General features: G+C 42.1%; 2 protein-coding genes across 4 annotated transcripts in view; both read left to right on the top strand.

The window, feature by feature from the left end:
• LOC139330448 (guanine nucleotide-binding protein G(q) subunit alpha) overlaps nucleotides 1-16,447 on the top strand; it is a 29,392-nt gene extending 12,945 nt beyond the window's left edge. Inside the window, exons 2-7 of one of the 2 annotated variants that reach the window (XM_070961366.1) lie at nucleotides 4,528-4,712; nucleotides 5,423-5,577; nucleotides 6,818-6,946; nucleotides 10,340-10,469; nucleotides 14,708-14,861; nucleotides 15,412-16,447. In XM_070961366.1, the coding sequence (XP_070817467.1) occupies nucleotides 4,528-4,712; nucleotides 5,423-5,577; nucleotides 6,818-6,946; nucleotides 10,340-10,469; nucleotides 14,708-14,861; nucleotides 15,412-15,602 (944 nt within the window). In that variant the 3' untranslated portion in view covers nucleotides 15,603-16,447. Of the gene's footprint in view, nucleotides 1-4,527; nucleotides 4,713-5,422; nucleotides 5,578-6,188; nucleotides 6,318-6,817; nucleotides 6,947-10,339; nucleotides 10,470-14,707; nucleotides 14,862-15,411 lie in introns of both variants that reach the window. The other variant, XM_070961367.1, reaches the window with a different exon arrangement.
• A 5,242-nt stretch (nucleotides 16,448-21,689) lies between these two features.
• The window catches only part of tle5 (TLE family member 5, transcriptional modulator), a 41,182-nt gene continuing 38,831 nt past the window's right edge, over nucleotides 21,690-24,040 (top strand). For both annotated transcript variants that reach the window (XM_070961365.1, XM_070961363.1), the window contains exon 1: nucleotides 21,690-22,625. In XM_070961365.1, the coding sequence (XP_070817466.1) occupies nucleotides 22,599-22,625 (27 nt within the window). In that variant the 5' untranslated portion in view covers nucleotides 21,690-22,598. The remainder of the gene's footprint in view (nucleotides 22,626-24,040) is intronic.

Below are 24,040 nucleotides of genomic sequence, written 5' to 3'. Positions count from 1 at the left end.
CTTTACCTCTTGTCTCCTTTTTTTTTTTCTTCTTTTGTACTTTCTCTTTCAACGTGGATGCCAGACTCTGTTTCACGTTATTACTCTTCATGTAAACCACAACTGAAATGTCTGTCGTGGCCTCCAGCTGGCCTGACCCAATGAAATGGATCTGTTTCAGCTATTTTTTTTTTCCTGTTCTTTGTAGTTAATGGTTATTTAACAGAATGACTAATGCCCTGGTCAGTGCATGATGCGGCCAGTGTGACATGGTTCTGCCTTGGTTAACAGTCACGACTGTGTGATCATCAGGCTTGTCCTCACCCTGCTGCCCCCCGGCTTTGCTGTGTTAGGCAGTTGCTCAAAGTGTCTGGTAAACTTGAATGAGTCTCTGCACGCTGATGCCGTGAAGCTCCTAATTTTCTTAACATTTAGAAAAAAGGTGAACGGATTAATTGAATATCATAACAGTTGCAGATGCATCAGGCCATGGCCGCCCTGATGCAATTGCTTCTCATGAGCAGCCTTTTTTTAATTGGTTGCAAGGAAAAATAGCCTTTTTTTGTTTTGTTTTTTTAGCTACAAAGATATGAATCTAATAAGCAACTAAGCACTTAACTGTGAAACTGAATCACTATTGGACGTGTAAGGAGAGAATAAGATGCTGACAGTATTGAAATCTGTTTGTCCATCATTTGTTTCCATAACTTTAATTCCCATAAGGTGAGCGTAGAGAACTGGCTGAGGACGCTGTGGGATTAAGACATGCATGCTAAAGTTGCCTGTGCGACTGGGCTCTGTGGAGACATACTGAAGCCTATCAGCTGGGCCTATCAGCTGGTGTTTTCTGCCATGTATTTATGAGTCCAGTACAAGAGTTGCCATGGGAACAAGCCTTACCCCTCAGGAGTAGCTCCAGTGAATGTACAGTAGCTTGTCCGTGAGAAATGCTTCTGCTGGGTTTTCCAGTTCGGCAGGAGAACAGTGGGATCTGTTGAATTAAGCTGATCGTGCCTGCAAGACATGCCCTTCTCCTCTGGTTGTGTGTGTTTGAATATTTAAAATACACATGAATACACACACACACTGAATTGGAATATGGGATGGGTTGCATTGGCTTCATTGATGCATCTGTCCTATGTCCACTCCCTTCATTTCTCTGTTCATCAGTTTTAAACTTGCCTCTATGTACTCAGTGACAGGAAAAGGAAAGCAGAGAAAATGTTACCATTATTTTCCTTTTCTTACCCCTTCATGTCTCAGTAACACCCCCTCCCTTCTGTTCAGCTCTTTAGTCAATGAGAAAGTGAACTCTAGAGCTGTGTCTTGACAATTGCTATTTATGTCCCTCTCTCAAAGACATACTCTGTCTGAAGGGGAAACTCCAATGTTGCCTGACCTGCTTTCCACAGTGAAAGATCCTGTCGGGTTGGGGGGCGGGCGGCACTCGGGGCACTCCTTCACTATACGCTCAACTGTGCTCTTCAGTCGACGACCGTCAAACTTGACTCTCATCATCCTTGAAAGACATTTCAGCTTTGCCTTGGGAATACCAACTGTACTTAATGACACAAGGCACATTCCATTATCTAATCAGCCATTACAGTTCTGCTTAGTCAGTGTCACTGGTGTTTTAGTATTTCTAATTCCCGGTGTGCAACTCACGGCTAAATCTCTCTATTGGTCCAAGGGAGCTGTAGAAAACCATGCATCCCCTTCAATACGCACAGTGTCACGTCCCATTTTTGGCCGCGCCGTCAGTATGACTCTGAAGACTCTAAAGTCAGTCGGTCCACTGCTTCGGCCCAAAGATATCTCAGTTATTGGATGGATTGCCATGAATCTTTTTGACTTTTCCTCTAGTGCCCCCATGAGATTTATATTTGTGGTTTTCAGTGAAATGTCTCAGCAACTATTGATGGACAGCCAACATTTTTATTTGCCCAGTACTTTGTTACTTTGTGACTGAATACTTCCCATGAGCCTCAGCTCTACTTTGTGTTTGATGCTAATTTATAAGTGTTAGCATGCTAACATGCTAAACTAAGAGGTCAACATGGTTTACATTATACCCGCTAAACATACTCAGACGATTAACACAGATACTCAGAGAAACTGTGTGCAAACATCGCCTGCTGCTTAAGGGACACTTACTGTCATTTTGCTGACGGACGTGATACTTCAAAATGGACATGGAGTTCTGTGTGTGCCACATTGGCTGTCTGCATGCATGGATGTGTTCACACATTTGTCGGCACATTGTTTCTGCATGCAGGCTGTGCTGGACACCAACAGCCCATGCAGACCTTTGCAGATGTGTATTATATGGTGTTTCTGCAGGAGGCATTTCAGCTGTACTTTCTCAGTTGTCCGTCTCATGCACGTCTGACAAACAGATGTATTTCTATTCTAATCAGTCCAGCTCTCCGCAGAGGCTGCATAACGACGCTGTACACACTTCAGTGTAACTTGGAATGCATTTTTATGCTTTTCTCCGTTTTCCACCCGTAACTGAAGCTGTTGTGTATTGGGCTCTGAGCGCTGCCAAAACGATGGCCTACAACCCGATACTGTGCCTGAACGCATCCTTTGTAGACAAGGCGTAAGAAAAAAATTAACACTACGACTCCATGATGTGGAGTGTGTAATTCTTTGGTGAAAATTAACCCATCATTTGCATGAAATATGTTCTGAATTTCAGATGTGTTTTCAGGCTGCAGTCTTTTGGCCTCTATCTATCTATTGATGCTCAGCTTGTTCTTGCTGGGCCGAGGGTCTTTTATGCAGAATTATGATATAAAGACATTTTTATTTCCTCGTATATAAATAGTTTTTTGGATTGTTCAAACGACATACTGTCAGCAATTTGAAGGTTATTCTATAGATTAATGCATAATGAAAATAATTGTCCTTTGATGTACTAGTTGAGATCAGTAGAACAAAGGCAGAAGTGAAAGGTAGAGACCAGAGAGTATTCATGGAGCTGAAACTGCAGTGACTCAGACTTGGGTGCTGGGAGAAGTGAAATGGAGAGATGAGTGGTGGAGAGCTCTAGCAGGCTTGTAGAGGAAGAAAATAGGTGGTGGAATGGGGGTGGAAGAGAGGACGATTGCTCCGGAGAGAGAGCTGCATAGTGAAACGAGAGGTTGACTTTGGGTTTGACCGTTACCGGCCTTGTCTTTTGTTCCTCTTTGACTGATGACCACAGCAAACAAAACTCTGATGCTCTCATCCTGGTGTCTCCTAAGACTAGAGTGGTAGTTTTGTCACTGATTATGTCCATGTAAAGATGCAGAACCTGCTGTAGAAGCTCTTGTGGAGGCGTTGATGTGTGTGAAAGGGAACTGTGGGGTTATGTGTATTTCTCTGCGTGTGCAAGCAAGTTTCCTTCTCTATGACCGGATCTTTCTGTGTGTTTATGCACATGTACGCATGCATGGTCACTGTGAATCAAAATTGGAGGAGTGAACTCATTTCACCCGGCTCTTTGTTGAGCTGAGGCGAACCATGTAGCCCTCATGTGGTTACACTGGGCCGCTCCGCTTACAGAGACTGTCAGTGGAGTCAGCCAAAACAATGATTACATTGCATTGTTACATTTCACATCTCAGGATACTACAACCAAGATGACACGAGAAAATGGCAAGGCCACAATTAGGCACTTGTCAACATATGTATTTTAGACTTTGTTTAAATTCTCATCTAGAGTCACTTACAAAGAAGTATGTAACTGTCATGTGTTTGAATACACATACAAAAGATGGGAAGGTTTTACTGGAATATAAAGGTCATGTTAACAATAAGTGGAAGAATGATCAGTTCGGCTAAGAAGCCTCAATTGGTAAAACACAGGGACTGAGTTGCCAATGAGGTCCTGACCACAGCCTGGGGGGCATGATGGTGCTTATTCCTTCACAGCCATGTGTATCAGCACCAGGGTGTAGGTGGACAGACAAGGTCAGACTGTCGAAAAGATTGGCCGGTTTATTACCACAGAAATATGAGTTATATAAAAAGGCTCGAATTTGACCAACTAAGAGTTGTGCTTTGTTGACTCTGTTAAGAACAGCTTAGCACCCACAGGTCTTTTTTTATTTTATGGTTTAGTTTGCTCTCAGAGCAGCAGAAATACATTTGCTGAATACTTAGAAGTGGAAGAGCTACTACATTATTCCAGCGACTGTATTACTAATTGATTTGTTAGACAAGGGTGGATGGATTACGGCTTGTCTTTTGGTATTGCGATATTAACCCATTTTTCAAACAAATGTTTGAATTCATTACTGCCATACTTGTACTACTGTTCATTTCTAGTATTATTTGCCTCATTAAACAGCTTTTCACATTAAAAACTCTAACATTTTCTCTATTTATCTGCGCACAAGAATCATGACCATGCCTCATTTTTCTTTTCTTTCCGGATGTTGCAGGAGACTCTAACTTTCTGTTTGTCATCTGGGTTTTTTCACGGTGTCAGCACTTTCATGTCTCCATTCCTGATGCTGTTTCAGGTGCTGGCTAACCTCCTGTGTCTTGTCTTCCTTAAAGGTACTGGAGAGAGCGGCAAGAGCACCTTCATCAAGCAGATGAGAATAATCCATGGGTCAGGCTACACAGATGAGGATAAGAAAGGCTTCACCAAACTGGTCTACCAGAACATCTTCACCTCAATGCAGGCCATGATCCGTGCAACTGAGACCCTCAAAATCCCGTTCAAGTATGAACAGAACAAGGTGCGTACTAGGATGAACATAATAATAGTTTTGTTATACTTGCTCGTTTGTTGGGACACACTTTGCTGAGCATCTGCTGAGATAATGAAACATGACTCTATACAAATTCCTAAACTGAATTACTGAAATGGTTTAAGGCTCTGAAAGCGTTTCTGAATCATCTCACTATGAGTAATGGGATCCTACACAAACACATCATTTTCTGCAAGTTCTCATTCAATCTCCTAATGAAATATCTGGCCACTGTTGTCCCCATGGCCAGTAATCCGCGTGCTTGATTGCTCAGTCCAATGCTCATGTGCAATTAATCCCATGCACATTCAAGTAGATCATAAATCTGGCAGTAGGATGAGATGTAAAGTAAAATGAACTGCTCTTCCAGAGTGAACTGTCACTCTAACAACTTATCACTATAACTGAATCCAGGCCACATACTAGAAAGGTGTAGATTAAAAGTGGGGATCTGTATGTGGAATGTATTCTTTCAGGAATATAACACTGTAAAGATGGTGAACATGGCCAACACAGATGGATGTGATATTCCCCAAAACTGAAAAAGTCATAATTTACCAAGAACTAACTTGTCATCACCCTTGAAAGTTGGAGGCCATCTGAATTTCACTTTGAAATTGAATTTTGCATAAAATCCTTGGTTACCAGATTGACATGTTGATGTTAAAAATGTGGCTTTTGTTTTTTTGTTCCCAAAGAATAATGCCCAGCTGGTGCGTGAGGTGGATGTAGAGAAGATTTCATCATTCGATCAGCCGTACATCTCTGCTATAAAGATGCTGTGGGCTGACCCTGGCATCCAGGAGGCCTATGATCGCAGGAGAGAGTACCAGCTCTCTGACTCGACCAAATAGTATGTCTGATCTGTTAATCTACTTCCAACTGATTATTTACTTTAAGTATACAAGTGGATAATTAGCATCACTGCGCAGCCCTGAAATATAATGCATTGTGAGATGAAAGTAGTAAATAAGTTTCCACAGCATGGACATGAGTAATGAACTCACAGACGATATTAATAATGTTAATAGACCTTTTTCAGCAGTTTTCTACCTGTGTTAACATGCACTCCACCGGAGGAAGGGAGGAGGGTTGAGACAGATGGGGAGAGTGGGGTAAAAGGAAGAAACGTTGGCAGGTTTATAAACGACTGCTAATAATATCAGGGCTAATTCCAACCTGCATTAATCCATTTCAGACTAATGTGACTCCTTTAAAAAGTTGAGGATCGGCAAAAAATGAACGCATTTGCAAAGATGTATTTGAGTATACTTAGTAGATTTTTTTTTTTCATGAGCTACTGCTGGCTTTAAGCATAATTGTTTGAATGCTTTGTATGTGTTGTTGACAGAAAGCAGTTTGTGCGTGTTCTTTGTACATACATGTGCGTGTGGTCTCCTACTGTTGAGACTGGTGGTTTGCCTACATGTGCATCTCTGTCATATGTTCCCTCCCCTTCTGCAGTTACCTTAATGATTTAGAACGAATAGGATCACCGGGGTATGTGCCCACTCAGCAGGATGTGCTGCGGGTTCGAGTGCCCACCACCGGCATCATTGAGTACCCATTTGACCTGGAGAATATTATCTTCAGGTACTGGTGTCAAGTGCTGCCGATGGAAACCGCCGATGCCGCTATCTCCATCTACCCTGTGCTGCACAGCAGGGCTTGGCACTTTAAATCATCCCTGATGGTACACTCTCAAAGACTGGCCTCAACAAGAGGCTCCAAACCTCCTGTCAAGACTCGCTGGAAAGGGAGTCAAAGTTGGCCTCTTGTGTGCTAAATCATCTTTTGCGAGTCAAGTTCCTGCTTTTCTTAAACCTTTACAGCGAGAACTTGGAGGGGAAGCAGAGTATGAAATTGAGGAATATTTTGTCTTTGGGAGCTGCCAACAAGGATGAAGCTAAATTTCTAAGAGAAAATATGGGGGAGAGGTACAAAACGTTGCCTAATCCCCTCATAACTCTTGGGAATGGTTTTCTGTGGTTACTGATCCACTTGCTTTTGGAGGGGTTGTGCTGTATCTGCTGTTATGCTTCACTTTCTCTTTCCGCCCTCTCTCTGTCTTTTGTTGTCCTTCCTGTCTCTAGCTATCTAAGCGATCTGGATCGTATTGCTGAATCGTCCTATCTACCAACCCAACAGGACGTGCTTAGGGTTCGAATCCCAACCACTGGGATCATAGAATACCCTTTCGACTTGCAAAGCATCATTTTCAGGTAGAAGAAGAACTACATTACATTTACTAACCCCACTTCCTACCCTCGTATTGGTCTGTCTTCATTTTAAGAACTAAAAGGCCACCTTAAGTCACCTGCAACATGTTTTATGTCCGCATGTTCACAATCCATTTTGTTATTTGTAGTACAGTCAACGTTACTGGAGATTCTGAAACAAGTAGATGACCAATGAGTTACTTGATGAACAGAAGACTAATCGCAGCTTTTTTGAGAACTGATGATTTGTTTAGAGTTGTAATTCTTCACTCACGGTCGATTCAGAGACACCTGTTGTGACCACGCTAACAGCAAGTGTGGTTTAGTACTAAAGCGGACACTGCTTGAGCAGCCACCTTGCCAGAAATATGACAGAAGGCCAAATGTTGTCTCTGTTTATGGTGCATCCAAACAAACGAAAAACAAATGTCTTCATTAAGAGCTAATAAAGTAATGTTGTTTTCATTTCATCACGATATCAGGTAACACGTTACCACCAGCAATTAAGCATTCAGCAGCTCTCTGTGATGTCAGCCCTTCAATGATAATAAACACAGGGGACAAGAATTCAAAACACTGTCATCAAATCAGTATGAAGAGAAATATATTTATTCAGTTTTTATTGGCCATCAACCTCCCATTTAATCCCTTTTTAACCAGTTAGAGGTTTAGTTTGTATTCCGTTTGCATAAACTTAATATAGCTCGGACACTGTAAAGAGAGTGAACAGTAAACCGTGATGCTGGTATCAACGAGATAAGATTGTGCTAGATTACATGCACACGGGCAGTCAGATTCCAGGGCGGGAATGGCCACTATTAAGAAACTACCAAATCAAGAGGCAGTTGGTGAATGTAAAAGCAATGAATGGCTGTTGCAGAAAAGTGCAAATAGTATCAAAGATGGGGTTTCAGATTTCATGAAAGTCTTCAGGGTTAAAACTTTGAGCAATTTTTCAAGCAAAAGTAGCAACTAGATTCCAAGTTGTTTTCTCCGGACCAGAATTGAGTTGTTTTTGTGTTATATGATAATAAACTGCCTATCTTTGGGTTTTTGATTGTTGGAACAAGCAATTTAATGACCTTGTCTTGGGGGATATTGTGTTTTTTTTACTATACCAACAGTTAATCAGCAGAATAATTGATAATGAAAATAGTTGTAGAAGATACAGGTAGAAACCCTTCACTGCAGTCTGTAATTTGGCTCAGTAAAAACAGGCCCAGATGAAAGAGTAATTTGTAAGATAAAGCTGTGTAATTAGTAATGCTTCTGTACTCTAAGATGTTTTCCATATTCAGGAACTGAAAGGCCCATAAAGGCAGCGTTTTTACATAATAGTCCTTCCTAGTTATTCTGCACAGCCCATGGAGCCTCCAGGACTTGGCACAAAGAGAGTCTTAGGACCCGCCACCAATACGTAGAGCAGCTTCCCTTCCTCCTTTTGCAAAAAAGAGAGAAGATGAGGAGATAGAGATGGACCTAGGGAACAAGAGCGATTACAGAAGAGTGCAAATCGATAGGAAGCCATCATGTCAGCCCCCTCCTACGCTTGGCAAGGCTAGAAATAACTCCGCTTGCAATGAGGTTGTGCTGAAGAGGTTCCCAGCAGCCCTGCTGCAGCTAGCAGATAGGCTGCTGATGGTGAATCACCGCATGCTCTCAATGACATCAGTTTTTTGTTAACAGACCGAAAATACAAATATGAAGTGGGAATAAATGTGAGGTGTCAGGTTTCATTGGAAGAAGAGCGTGATTGTTGAGGTTCCTGAATTAAGGGATTTCTGAAAATGTCTTGTTATATTCCTGTGATTAAACATTGTGGATACTTGATGCAGGATGAGTTCCACAGCCTGAAACTTATGTATAGTAATAAGCACATGTGGGATTACACTGCCTCAGCTTGCAGTTGCAACAAGGAAGCCTTTCATAGACAAATGTCTCCATTAGGCTTGCTTCCATCTCTTTTAATTGGCTTTTGAAGTCACAGAAAATGTCATTTTGCTTGGCTTATCCAGCATAGGAGAGCTTATCGTACTAAGTAGGTCACTCATACTTGCTAAAGGAAAAAAAGGAGGTCGTCTGATACGAAGGAGTTTTATTTTAGGCTGGCTCTTCTGGAGGACTTCATTTATCAATGCTGTCCCTCTTTCTGGCAGACGCACTGACTGAACTCACCTTTGTGACGTGTGATCAAAATTTCACGGTCCAGCTCTTGGATAGTGGGTATTGGTTTACACTTAGATTAGAGACTTCAAGGTAAGGTTGGAGTTGGTCTGAATAGCAGTTTAAATGGACATAAACCGATGTTTGTCCTTCCTACCCCTCTTCCATTTTCATGTGGCAGCATTTGCTCAGTCTAGTTTAATTCATTTCCCTTGGCTCGGATTTTGCACGGCAGGAGCAAAAACACAGTTTATCCAAGAGTCGATCCATATCTCATACCCCAGAATCACGATATCATGCCGCACAAGCCCGTCTTTCAGATTTCTTATCTTCAATATTTCTTCCTTGATTTCCCAATATTACATTTTCCTCCTCTCTTTTCCTTCAACACTCCCCTCTACCTGTTGCTCCTCTCCTTTACATATACTCTAGCACTTTTATGGACACTACTAAACAAGGAAATATTTTGTACTACTCTCCGTCTCCTGCATGGACTCTCCTGCATCTGCTTTGCAGAGAAGGAAGACAAGGATGTCATTGTTTGTACACACATACACTTCCTTGTAGTTATTTTGGTTCACCATAGGGAAAGCTTGCTCTGTCCACTCTTCACGCTGCAGTCTCAGTTCACGTTTCCTCTGTTTATATTGTCAGTGCCAAAGGGTTGTCGAGCTTGAACTACACTAGACTTATTATATATTACGTTGAAGAAATAGTAATAGTCAGACTGTCCACACTGATTGGATACTGGAAACAAAGCTTAGTGTAAAGTGAACAATTACGCCACTTTTGAAAAGCTGAATGACTCTTTGCACTGATAAATTCTCAACTTGAAAATCGTATTCCTGTCCTGAAGGGACAGATCTGTGGCTGGTGGCTTGTGCTCAGCTGAATCACTTCAGGGTTTCCTCTGGGGCCTCTGTTCCAAAATGATTTAAATTAAGTGTAATACACTTTTATTTTCCAGACATGTGCAATCTCATTTTCTGTGGTTCAAGTTTTATTTGACTGACACCTGTGGTAGTTTCAAAGATTTGACAAAAGTTTAATCTTAGAGGTCGTGATTGAAACGCATGCTTCCCAATGAACCACAAATTCTAAGGTTGAACAACTAAACAATGGAGATCAAACGAGTGATAGATTCAAAGCTAATTGCAATTTCCTCTCTTTTATGCAATTCTTTTTGCCCACTGTTTGGTGGCCCTTCATCTCACTCCTTCATGGTCCAATCAGGATGGTTGATGTAGGGGGCCAGAGGTCAGAGAGGAGGAAGTGGATCCACTGCTTTGAAAACGTCACCTCCATCATGTTTCTGGTGGCGCTCAGTGAGTACGACCAGGTCCTGGTGGAGTCCGACAACGAGGTGAGACACGGGAATAATTTATAGTAACACACACACATCAGTTTGTCACACTATATTCATAATGAGGCTTCAAGTATTGTTATTTTTAACTTTTCTCTGGTTTGTAAGTAGAATTTATTTTGCTTCCATAACCTGAATTTTAAATTTATCTTGTTAAACAGCCTTTTGAATATCCCACATCTTGAAAGGGATGTTTGAATTAAAGGTACATGGTTTGCTTATTTATCGTTCTCTCAAAATGCTAGATGTAGTCTCTTTATGCTACTCACAAAACAAAAATTCTATAAATGGATGAATAAAAAAGCCACAAAAATAAGCAATTTTTTGTGGCGTAGTGCAGAGGATGAGTTGAGGAGTCTCACAGCCTGAGGGAAGAAGCTGCTCTGTAGTCTGGTGGTGCGGAAGCAGATACTTTTGTATAGCTTGCCAGAAGGCATTAGGGTGAACAGGATGTTGTCTTTGAGTTTCCTTTGGGCCCTGCACAGGTGCCTCACCTCTCCAATATCACTTATGCTTTGTAGATGGGTACCAATGATGTTCTGGGTGGTTTTCATCACCCGCTTCAGAGCCCCCCTGTGCTGGGCGTGCACATGCATTTCTAGTCAGGATGCTCTCTGTTGCTCCTCGGTAAACGTTAACCAGAGCTTGGCACAGGAATTTTGGCTTAAGTTTCCTGAAATACAGCTTTCTTTTCTGGGGTGGAGATGTGAGATGACCAGCTTCTTTGTGATGCTGATTGCCAGGATAAGAGTTGGGCGGTATCCAAATTTTGATACCGTCAAACTTTCCCCACATTTTCCCGGGGTATACGGTATTACCGTGACTAATTAAAAATCACTTTGCAGGGCAGCGTGACATGCGCGCAGTTCAGACGGTCAATGCTCACGCGAAGAAGAACCAGTCCTAACTTGTAGCATACCAGAATGATGGGGAGCAACTCAGTTAAAAGCCTCTACCAAGCATTGTCACCCAAACGACACATAATTCATAGCCCACGAAATTATATGCGCATTTAACGACAAACACAAAACAGCGCACGTCAATGGCACTATCTGCTGATTTCACCACTTCACGCAAACCACCAAAGCCCGGTATCATATGAAAGCAGAGAATCTGATGATCACGAAGATGTCTGCCTCCACACTGTGCGACGAAAACTCGGCGAGCTAGCAGCCAAAGAGTAGCAGAAAAAAAAAACTTCGCTTAATTCTAAAGTATGTTTTAGCTTTGCTGTTTTGTGGTCAAAGTTTATATTCCAGCCCGAAAAAACGTTGCTAATGTCTCCTCCCATGACTCTGCGTTAGTTTGAGATCAATCACGAAGGTCCCGCTTGTTTACATAAAAAGGAGGGGGTTTCTAGAGTGGAGGGAGCGCTCTTCATGCATTAACCTATCTCTGGGGTTACTTCCTTCTGGATCGTCATTTTTTAGCATGTACTTTAGCACAGTCACCTTTTTCTCGAGTAAAAATTCAACCAGATACATTAAACGGAGCGGACTTCATTTTTGTTATGACGATGCTACAATTATGTTAGACCCCTATAGACCTATAGGCGCAGCATTTTTTTAATGACGGTAATGAAACTGATACTGTTGCTATTTTTAGATACCGTGGGATACCTTATTACCGGATTACCACCCAACCCTACCCAGGATCTTAAATCTGTTCACCTGCTCCACCTCAGCTTTACTGATGTAGACAGGGGTGTGTGTCTTTGCCTCTTTTTTTCCTGAAATCAAAAATCAGCGCCTTTGTTTTTATTGATGTTAAGCAGTCGCTTGCTCTCTGTGTAGCACTCTGTGAGGTGGTTGATTTCCCACTGATGTGAATTCTCTGCATTGTTTGAAGTGTGGCCGATAAAGTTTCACTCGTCGATACCTTTATATTGACAGTGGATCAAATCTGTAATGTGAAAGGTGTCACTGAGAACTGTAGTCTTTGGCACTTCCACGTTGACATTCGTTCTTCAGTCCCAGAGTTTGCTGCTTGACACACACATGCACAAACTCATGATAATTGATAAATCTCTCACAGCAGACAGAGAAGAGGTTTTCTATCTCTTTACTCCACAGATACAGTATTTTGATTGTCCGTGTCGTCGGCTCTGACTCTCCTTGGCTCAGATAGAATTATTGCTAATAAAGCTAATGTGATCAGCCACTGCATGCCCTCTGCTCCGCTGCTGACAATAAACCCTTTCTCTGACCTGATCATATGACAGCTGGGTTTCATAAACCAGAAACAGCTGCCATCTTGACTCACTATATCTGCTGTACATCACCACAGCTTCATGGCCAACAGTTTGCTGGGGTTGATGTTTGTCCACTTTGAAACCAGTTTGTTAACTACGCACATATTCTGTACTGTGTCTTCACTGGGCCTGTTCGGGTGTGGGGCCTTATTGAACCAACAAAGACAGGAATATTTTTTCATCAGCAGGTTGCTCTTTATTTGCTTTTCCTGCTTGTAATGTGTACATGGCCACAGGTAATACGGCACACTAGACAATTTTGGTGCTATTATTGAGCTCTGTTCCTAAATGGTCGACGGCTGCGGCAAGGCAGTCCAGCGCTTAGCCACCACGGTCTGCAGAGATTATCCTTAAGTGTTGACAGGCTCGAGATGGAGACTTTGACCCTTCAGACCAGTCAGAGCCTGACGAGATTGTTTTCAAACATCTTTGATTTCATCAGGTCAAGTCTGGCCAGGATCATATTATGACTTGCCAAGACTAAACTGTGGGAGTGATGCTGGCAAGGAGTTTAGATCACAAAGAGGAAGAAGAGTCATGTTTGACAGTAGCTCTTAGCTTTTACTAGTTTACAGGAGTACGTTTCCAACTCCACTACCTCCACTGATCATGTTTGCTGGACAGTGCCAGGGTCAGTTAACATAACAGGGAAAATCTCTTGTCATTTTTTTTCGGTTGTTTTGACAATCTTGAGTGTTCCCTGGCTATTTCTCATCCGTTACTACAATACCCGTTATTCACTGTAAAAGCTGCTTTCCAGCTGCTGCTCCATGATGACATCCAGCTTCAGTTCAACTCTACCCAATATTTTGTCTCCGAAAAAGCACTTGACAGAGTGTCCAAATGTAACCTAACAATGACTTCTTCTTTGAACATTCATGACGGGTCAGACGAAACAATGAGCACACTGGCTTTGCTAACTGCCTGTTGATCACAGCTAAGCTAAGCTAGCAATGTCAGCAACCATGTAATAAGAGAATGTTATTGTAGTTTCAGGTACATATACACTTAGTAACGGCCCCAAAACTTTGAGAGATAATCCTGAAAATTAAATGTGTATTTTGTAAGATTGACATTAAGAGTGGCATGTGTGCATAGGTCCCGATAAAACTCTGATTCTGAAGAAGTAGCACCATACAAAAGTTTACCAAGGTCTCAGGCCGTAGTTAGCTTGTTTTGGTTATGACTTGATCACAGTCATTGTTAGGAAAGGTCAAGTGATGCAAATGTCAAAGCTTTAACAATACTCCTCAAACCTTGTCCCAACAATCAGCAGACTGTAAGCAGCTGCCTAGCACTCTGAAAAATAAAGTAATTGGTACCCAGAAAGCAGGAGAAGCCGAAAAGAAAAACGTTTTCAGGTGACAGTGAATGTCACAAATATGACCTTCAGTGTCCAAAGGAACATTTAAACAAGCCTGTGGAAACCAGTCCTGTGTACTAATGAAGTTAAAATTGAGCTTTTTGGCAGCAATGAGCAAAGGTATGTTTGGCAAAAAGGTTCAGAATTTCATGAAAAGAACACCTCTCCAACTGTTAAGCACGGGGGTGGATTGATCATGCTTTGGACTTGTGTTGCAGCCAGTGGCACAGGGAACATTTCACTGGTAGAGAGAGGAATGGATTCCATTAAATACAACAAATTCTGGAAGCAAACATCACACTCTGTTAAAAAGCTCAAACTGAAAAGAGGATGGCTTTTACAACGAGATGATTCAAAACACACCTCAAAATCCACAATGGACTACCTCAAGAGGCACAAGCTGAAGGTTTTGCCGTGGCCTTCACAGTTCCCCGACCCAAACCTTAGCAAATGATCACATTGTGTTTCATTTATGGTTTACACAGCGGGGCCTGTAAAACATGTTTAATAATTGCATTGACAGCGAAGAGTGAGTCCAGCAGACTTGGCGAGGTCTATAGCCTAACCTTGTGTTTTTTTGTCCGATGCTGTCTCTTTGTCTCTGTCCTCCCTGGCTCTTCTTAGAATCGTATGGAGGAGAGTAAAGCTCTGTTCAGGACCATCATCACATATCCCTGGTTCCAAAACTCCTCCGTCATCCTCTTCCTCAACAAGAAGGACCTGCTGGAGGAGAAGATCATGTATTCTCACCTGGTTGATTACTTCCCAGAGTTTGACGGTGATTTACATTTTTGGCCTTCTGCTCAATTAGACATCTTAACCAGAATGTGAATTTGACAGTCTGCCTACCGATGTTGTTAGCTCAGCCTCAGAAGTGAATTCAGTTTCAGTATTTCTTTTATTAACTATATCACATATACACTATACAGGTGAGAGGTTGAGCCATAGGTCAAGCTCTTAAAGGCCCTTCACCATTAGAAATATCAAACTAGCTGCTTTTTATCTTAGCAGTGAAAGTGGCTGTAACAGTGTCAGTATTATTATTTGCACACTTTATCAAGACAAACACTTTTACTTTTTATTGTACACTGACACCCAGTGGTTATGATGCTGTACTGCAGGGCAAACAAGTACTTGACTGAACATGGTTACACCAGTTATACCAGTTACTTTTTGTTTGTTTAATAGAAATGCTCATATTTCAATGTTACTGAGAGATGCTGAAATTAATTAATAATAAAATTATTAAAAAAAAGAACAATACAGGTTCAAGGGTGCTCATACAATGCTCAGTAGAGGCTAGAAATAATGGTCTGTTCCACTCCCAGGTCCCCAGCGGGACGCCCAAGCGGGTCGGGAGTTCATCTTGAAGATGTTCGTGGACTTGAACCCAGACAGTGACAAGATCATCTACTCCCATTTCACATGCGCCACCGACACGGAGAACATCCGCTTCGTCTTTGCAGCTGTCAAAGACACCATCCTGCAGCTCAACCTTAAAGAGTACAACCTGGTGTGAAGAGAGAGAGAGAGAGCGAGACAGAGACCTGCAGAGTCCACTTCTAGAAACACACACACACGTGCATGAAACATACTGCTGCTCAAAGAGTTAAGCATTGCCTCATACTTTACCAGACCAACACTATCCACGTTCTGTCCCTGCTGTCCGCTTAGCTCCTTGGTTGTTGTTTTTTTTAAAGAATGGTTTTCTGTTTTGTGGTTCTAATATTTGCTCCTCTTGTATGCACACACATGAAGCACACAAGTATAACACTCCCTCCATTTGTCCCCCTCTCTCGGGGGTTTGGTCTGCTCTGGGGCTCCTCTCGGCCCTCCTGTGGCCCTGGCTCACATCTTTTTCTTTCTTGACACTACATTATCACCAGTGTTTGTGCGTTTGAGGTGGGTAGAGGACCTTCTCTGGGTAAGCTTTTGGACACAGGGCTCTCTCCCCTTCTTATTTAACCCATGCATGCGATACACTACAGCATGAGGCCAGGCTGCAGACTCTGGACTCTGCTCATCTGCGAAGGGTAACTAATTATGATGATGGGAATATATTATCAGGCAGTGCTGGGGTGCAGTGAGGTACTTGGTTCCCCTGCCCCCCCCCCCCCCCCCCCCCCCCCCAAAAAAAAAAAAAATCAGAGCACAGACGCTCTGTTGAATGTAAATAAAGTTTTCACGCTGCTCACCCAGAGTGAGGGCTCGACAGAGACGACTACATGTTCTCTGTAGACTTTAAAGTATTTTCATGTTCTTTTCTTGGTTCTATTATTACTGTTATTGTTCCCCAATTAGAATTGAAGATTGCTACTCAAAGGAACGTACCAGAAAGAATCACAACGTGTTCCTTTTACACTGCCCCTCGTACCTTTTGACAAATAAACAACACTACAGGTTTTTCCATACTGTATATCAACTCCCTGTAATTCTGTATCGCATTGCCAAATTAAAGCCACCTGCTTTCTCCTGTAAATATATTTACGTTGCCAGTATCCTGTTCATCCCTTCAGTGGTTCAGATACTAACATATTTGGAAAGTGGTATTACCAAAATTAAGTCTTCTCTCGTGATGGATCGTTCAGATGTCGATGGCATAACAACTCACTCTGTGTGGCATTTTTTTCATGTCGGCCGTTGTCTGAATCACACTTGTATTAGTACTGTGATTTATTTTCTTTGTTTCCTTTGATGGTGAGAATAATCCTCCTGTGCACAATGTGCGAAAGATGATACCAGATTAGTACAGTGCAATAGTCAGTTGTAGATGAGTAAAGCTGTTGCGCTGCCAGTTAGCTTAAGTCACAAGTCGGCCTCCATCGTCCCTATGGCTTCTCTCTCTAATCAACTTTATTTTGCCATAATATTCGGCCAACATCTGATAAACTGTCATAGCAAGAGGGTAAATACTTCTTTTTTTGTACGTCTAATTTATCAATCAGATCTGCGTGTTGTTGATACAGTAAATGAGACTTCCTCCCTAGTTTCAGCTCAAACGTTTTTCCAACCGAGGAGAAAGGAGGAGATTTTATACTGCTGTAAAATATCAAAACTATTTTATGGACAAGTGTTCTATCTTTCTAATGATACTTCATATATTTAGTTGTTGCAGTTCTGTTTTGAAATGCTTGACAATGGACAACACTGTTTCCATGTCAGGTTTGTGCTTTATGCAAATAGGAAAACGAAAACAGACAAAAAACTTAGTGGTTGAATATTTACTGTTCAAGGATGCTTGCATTTTTTTTTTTTTTTTGTAATTTTTGAGGATATGTGTTGGCTATTGGTACCAATCCCATATCGTGTCTCTTGCCTGATAGTTGTTTAAATATTCCATTAAGCTGAAAGTTGATAGATGGCTATTTTTGTCTTCACAATGTAATTCAGGTAAGTTTTCATAACTCTTTCATCACAAGGGCTACTACTAGCAGCTTTGATAGAAATGAAAGGACTCTGTGGTCGGCATAGAGCAAAAGGTGCAATTAATTAACGAGGGGGGCTATGAATCGAGAGTGTTGACATCCTGTTGAGGGTGGTGGCTGCAGGTTCAGTGAGGGAGGAATGCAGCAGTCCACAGATGCCTACATGACATTCCTGAGGGAAGTCCACTGACCGGCTCTTTGTTTGCTATCTTTTTGCCTTTAGAGGAGGAGAATGGCTAGCGTCAAACGAAGTGGTGTGTCCCAAGGAGCAGTTGCTCTTTTTTTTTTTTTTTTTTAAGTGTCCTGGCTGTCGCTCCGAACCATCCTCTTATGAATTATGTGCTGATCCTCTTGGCTTTTTTACTATGTGGTTGTGCATATTTGGCTTATCTTCTCATTGGTAGTGTTTCCATGTTTGACTTTGGCGATGTTGGGGTCAGGAAAAAAAAAGGGAGTGCTTGGGACATTTTGACCTTTTTGTGCACTTTGAAAGAGCTGGAAGGGTCAGATTAAACATCAAAGAAAGCACAGATCCCTTCACATTCCCTGTGTTTACCATAAATTATTTGCCAAAAGGTTTAGAAGTCAAATTTTCTGTAGATTTTCTACAGAAAAGCAGCATGATCTGTTAGTTCTAGGGGATTTTACTCATCCTGTGTATTACCGAGCCTTGATTTTCACCACATGCATCCAGTGGGAGTAGTCTTCACACCTCTGGTGCAGATGTGTACCTTGTGTTGATTAAGCCTTGTATGACACTTAATGAAGAAGGGATGTGTAATTTTATGCTAAGTGCCACATTTTTTTATTTTTTTTTTTTCAGGAGTTGAAACAAGTCAAGTTCTTTTGGCTGTGATCTTGTTTTTCCAGCATTTAGTGGCAATGGGTTCATCTTTGGTGCTTCAGCCAATATTTAAAGGCCTTTTCTCGACCAGTTTGTCCCATCTGCAGGGCGATGCTTTTCACACTCGCTCGCTAACGAGTTAATATTGTGGGTGCCACAGTTCAGCTCATTTTTAATTTTGAAATTAAGAACTTGTGCATTTTAATATGTGGATGAATAAATTAAGACTTTACCTGAGCTTGGTTGGAAATAAGATCTGTGTCCTGCTTCACTGCAGGGATAAATGGGCCTATTTGTGTTTTTAAATGGGCAGCTGAGCTTTCAGCAGACACTGAACTCCCTGAACTGAGGCTTCCATCCGAGGGGCAGGCGGGTGGTCTCTCACACTTCATGCTCGTGTAGGTGAGATGTTGCACAGCAGATGCACTTGAATGGTCTGCAGTGAGGAAGATGAACTAAATGAAGGTGACCAGGGACCAGTGTTGACACGATAGCGAACTCTTTAAAAACGCTGTTGTGTCAGTGCTCCTCATGCTGTACCTCATGCCTTGTCTGGTTAGCACGTCACCGATGCAGAACTGACACAGAACAAGTCACATGGCAACACTACCAGTGATGAGAGCCGACAGCAGAGCTGGGGCAGTTATCTGAAGTCCTTTCCGCTGATTCTGCATAGAATCGTGTGGAGAAGGTTTTGTACGACAATCCAGTACAAAACGCCGTGCCAAACAACATTGATCAGCCACTGAAAAGATATCAAAAATGTATCATTTGTAGTAACCCGACCCAGATCTCTGTGGTAAAATCCACTTTTACATGATGGTTTCTTCTTTTTTTTTCCCCAAATGAAGCTTGTGTGTTAAGCCTCAGTATTAATGTATTTATTGAGAGACTTGCAAAGTGATGGTACTGAAATGGCCATTCTGGCACATTGGTGGTTATAACAGCAAGTGAGCGAATGAATATGCTGTGTTTACATGTACGCCATTCTCCTCTCTCTGCCCCCCCCACCCCCACCCCCACCCCCTACTCGATTGGACTGTGTATTCTTTCCCTGGGTCGAAGGCACTGAAGCTGCACCACTGCAATGGGCCTGCATTCATGCAACTTAGATGTCCATTCGAGCGCTCTTGTTGGTACTCTGAGGTGTGTGTATGTATGTGTGTGTGTGTGTGTGTGTGTGTGTGTGTGTGTGTGTGTGTGTGTGTGTGTATGTATGTATGTATGTATGTATGTGTACACTTTTGATGGCTATTGCTAATGCTTGAGATCCATTCTGATTAGAGGGATGGATATACAGTGATATTAAAAGCTATCTTTGCATCTTTTTTTTTTGTTTCTTTTGTAAGGTTGACACACCTTAACACTTGTATTTAGGACCACTTAAGATGACAGACTTTTTTAAAAGAGTTAAAATAAACTTTGTGTAGTGGTGTACAAATTGAAAGTAATGTATTTTTGTTTGATTTTTTTTCTTCTTTTTTTAAGTATACCAAATGTAAATTATGTACAATGAGTGTGCCAATCCCCTTTCTTTGTAAAGCCAGATTCTTAACAAGTGCCAATGTTGTGAAAAATCAGAGGGCCTGTGAATTTCATGGTCCAGTTTTTAAAACAAATAAACACTTAAGTATGTGATTAATTAATTACAAAAAGGACAATTTTATTCTATATTTAAGATTAATGATGAACTGCTGTTTTTAAGATAAATGTCATTTTAATTGCATGTGTTTGTCAGGTTGGGGAGGGAGTGGGTGGGTGAGATACTGTATTCATGCAACGCCCTCATGAAAAGGGTCCTAATGGTTATTGATTTACAGTATTTTAGCCATATTTCTCTTTTGTATGTTTCATTTCAACCACTGTTGCCTGAACCTCATTCAAACATGAAAATGATTTTCATAGCCTTCTCCTTTAAATGTTTTAAATTGGAATAAAATATGTTCCTATACTCTCTTACTGCATCCTTGTGCATTTTTATCCATATTTCAGAGTTGTTTTCTTGCATATTGTGATTAAAGGACTGTCCCCTTTTATGTCCACTGTGACCAGCTGTGTATACTTTAGATTACTGACCACCTGCCTTTGGCCGTTGGTTTCCATTCATTTCAGTACAATCTTAAGATAACACTAACAGCAGACAGACCTCTGTGACATCAAAAAACACTTGCCTCTTGAAAGTTTGTATTTACAATCTACAAGAAAAAACATCTGACAAACTGCAGCATGCTTTGAAAAATGGCTGGGTGGCAGCTGTAATATACACTGAACATGTGCAGTTTGTATGAAATGGACACAAATACTGGTATGATCCTTTAGGATAGATGCAGGGATGATGAGCAGCCAGCAGTTCAGTTCCCTCTAGCAGCTCATGTTGTTATGTCTGCAGCCCTTGAACGAGACACTGAAGTCTACCTGCTTGTAGATGAATGTGAACTCCAATTACGCTGACATAGATACATCTGAAGCAACTTGAATCAGAAAAAAAAAAAAACTTAATTATTACTACAGAAGTGCATTTGCAGGTTCATCTGTGTGCAAAGTGCAGATGCATCATACAGAAATGTGCATACTGTAATGTCATGAGGAGCTGACAAACTACCTGATACCTTTTAATGCTAAATATCTTAAAATGACTAAGATAAATCAAAACAAAATGGGTATTTAGTATTATTTACCACAGTTTCAGCAACAAAGAGACTTGGAAACATGAACCATAATGTCAGGTGATAACAACAAGAACAATAACAAGTACACATGAATTATAAAATGTGCAATGTTCTGATTTTTTTAAGATAATCAAAAAATGTGGTAGATGGCTAATTTTTTATTTTTTACATGGGCGAGTGTGTTTAAAATCCTAAGGCCTAAAAGGATATGACTCACATATATGTGTTTATTAATACTGCTAACTAGCAAACTGTCACACACACAGTCTGCTCACTTTAATGTTAATAACTTTTAAAGAATAGCATGTTGTGGGTTCACATAATTTTTGTGAAAGGTGATCTGATGCATTACCTTTTTTCCCATTATTATTCACAACCATAAACTGAGAGAAGAGCCACGGGTTGTGTGTGTTACTGCAGATGCTGCAGCTGGGATCTTCCTTCAGTCCTGTTCATAGTTGGATGAGAGGCTGGGGTGAAGCTACGGCCATCCATGCCCTGCAAACAGCGCACTGATCCCCCACCAGCACCCATGTGAGCCTGTGCGGGGACCTGTCCACGTGAGGCGCTCGTTGCTCAGACATCAGCCGGCCGTTGAGGTAGATCTGCGATGTGTAGATCCGCGCGGCACCGCGGCGCTCGCCGCTTGTCTAGCCGCTGTGTTTCTTTGTGGGGCGTACAGTCAGCAGCGCCGCGTCTATCCGCCAGCTTCAGGAATGGACTGACTTTCCAGCTTCACCACCACTGACTAATCCACTGTTTCTCCACCGCTCGTCGGTTCAAGGGACAAACGTTAGGAGTTCAACTCAATCTCGTCCTTATTTTTAATTAGAAGTTGATTTTCCGTCCAAACGGCAACGCAGAATTGGTGATTTTAATTTTCACTCGCGAGACTTATTTGTAGCCGTTGGACGAAACGAGATTCAACTTAAACGAACCCGCAGACATTTTGTTATTTCTGAGTATCACACCGCTTTTTCCCCTTTTACTTTTTTCACCAGTGTAGCCGCAGCTGGCAGAAGGGAGCGAACTGGAAGCTTAGACGGACCACCACAAGGCAAAGGCAGAGACCATTACCCGCCGCTCGCTAGCTACATCCAAACAGCGCTGTGTGCACGACGTTATTAATTTACATGCGTCGAGCTCGCATCGCTGCCGCTGCCGCGTGTGCGTTAAGGCGGAAAGCTTACAACAGCGATGGATCATTTTGACTGACAGCTTTTGAAGAATTAGCTAGCTTAGCCAGTGAGGAACCAGCGCTGATGGTGGTTTCCTGTCCACGGACACAGTAAATACGGGGTCGGGACAGGTACAGCTGAATGGTCTTGCATCACCCAGACAAGACGCCGACTCTTTTACCTCGCTGACGACAGAAAAGTGCATTCCTCATATTCAGCTTAATTTTTTAGGGGGGGTCGCTAGCTAAGTTGCCGTTAGCTAGTCATCCTGCTAACGCTGGACAGCTCCTGTTTAAGGCTGGGCTAGCTTTGGACAAAGGACCAACGCAAGGAAAAACATAAACACAGGGCACTCAGTTGTTCGCGTTTGGGAAGGACAGCAACAAACAAGGAATTGACATGATGTTTCCACAATCAAGACACTCAGTAAGTGCTTTTTTTAATTTGACATTTGTTCAGAAATTAGGCACTTGCTCCACAGTAAGCACCAAGTGATTTACGCAGGCAGGTTAGTTAGGAAGGGAAATTATGCGTGCAACTTGTTTTTTTTAGCAGCATGTTTTAATTGAAATGGAGATGTTATAAGAAAGTGGGGGTTTTTTTTGGACTGTAGTAACATGTATCTGGTGTAAGTTCCGGTAAGTTCTGCAGAAGATGTGTGGTTCTGGAGACGTTCAGAGAAAAGTATAAAGAACAGAGAGAAAGCCTGTTAGACTTAAAACTTTTTCCAGATGATGACACTGAAGTCATCCTGCAAATCAAACAAGTCTTAGGGAATGCTGTCATACATCACAACCATTTGATTTCTCACACCCTCGTGCCAGTTTAGTGCCAATTGCCTGCCTTCTCCAGCCTGCCAAAACCAAATATTTATCATCTGTCGTCCTGTTAAAACTGACATAGACGTGGTCTCTGTTCTGTCATCGTGTGGCCACTGAACCATCGCAGCTCACCGTGCAGTATTTTGTGCAGGTGGGTGTATTCATGACTGGAAATAGCAAACATCTCGTCTGTTCCCCTAAATCTCAAGTTTCCATGGTAACAGAAACTCAGTCCAGGGCATGCATTCATCAGTGATGAGGGCTCTCAGCCCATTGGTCAAACATTTATGCTAAGCGACTGGCTGAATTGTCTTACTTGTCACTGTAGAAATATTCAGTTGTGTCAGTGCTGCTTTGGAGCTGTGATTTGTTCAGGCATTAAACAGCTGTGTTTCTAGCAGGGACCCAGATTCAGGAAAATAGAGGCCATCTCAGTCGGCGTCTTACAGTGACCTAAGACACCTGTCTGAAACCCAGATTTGGTGGCCTACCTGTGTTTTCGCCTCCTAGCTTTGGTTGCCGTTTCACCTTACCCTTGCAAGGGCAAATCCAACAAAAAGACACTTGTGTAAGTGCGGCGGTGGTAAACACAACAGCAAAAAGACTGTTATGTTGCCAGAGACTGTGCCCTCTGCTTCTCCCTGGCAACGTCTTGTCACCACCAGTGGTTCTTTTACTGCTGAAAGGCGAGGAGTTGTTTGCTGAAGCTAGAACTTGAATGTCTTTTGTGACATGAATGGTTTGCCCTTTGGCAGTCAGTCTGTGTGGCAGCCTGATTGTGCTGCGCTGTGGTGCTGCTGCTGATGTGTGTTCTCAGACGAGTGAGTAGGATGTGAGCATTTGGGAACCTCTGGTCGCAGCCTGGCTTGTCAGATGAGTGAAATCCTGTCTAAGTGGTTTGTCCCACCGAGTTCAATGTAAGTGTCCTGAAACTGGTGATCTAAAAAGGATGATATCTGGCTGGCTTCTCTGTAGATGCATCCTCGATCAAATGTCTGTCACTTTCTTAAATAAATCTGT

Source organism: Chaetodon trifascialis, chromosome 4 (genome assembly GCF_039877785.1).
Source record: "Chaetodon trifascialis isolate fChaTrf1 chromosome 4, fChaTrf1.hap1, whole genome shotgun sequence".
In the NCBI taxonomy this organism is placed as follows: Eukaryota; Metazoa; Chordata; class Actinopteri; order Chaetodontiformes; family Chaetodontidae; genus Chaetodon; species Chaetodon trifascialis.
The sequence above is the reverse complement of the archived record's forward strand: the minus strand, read 5'-3'. Positions and strand labels throughout refer to the sequence as shown.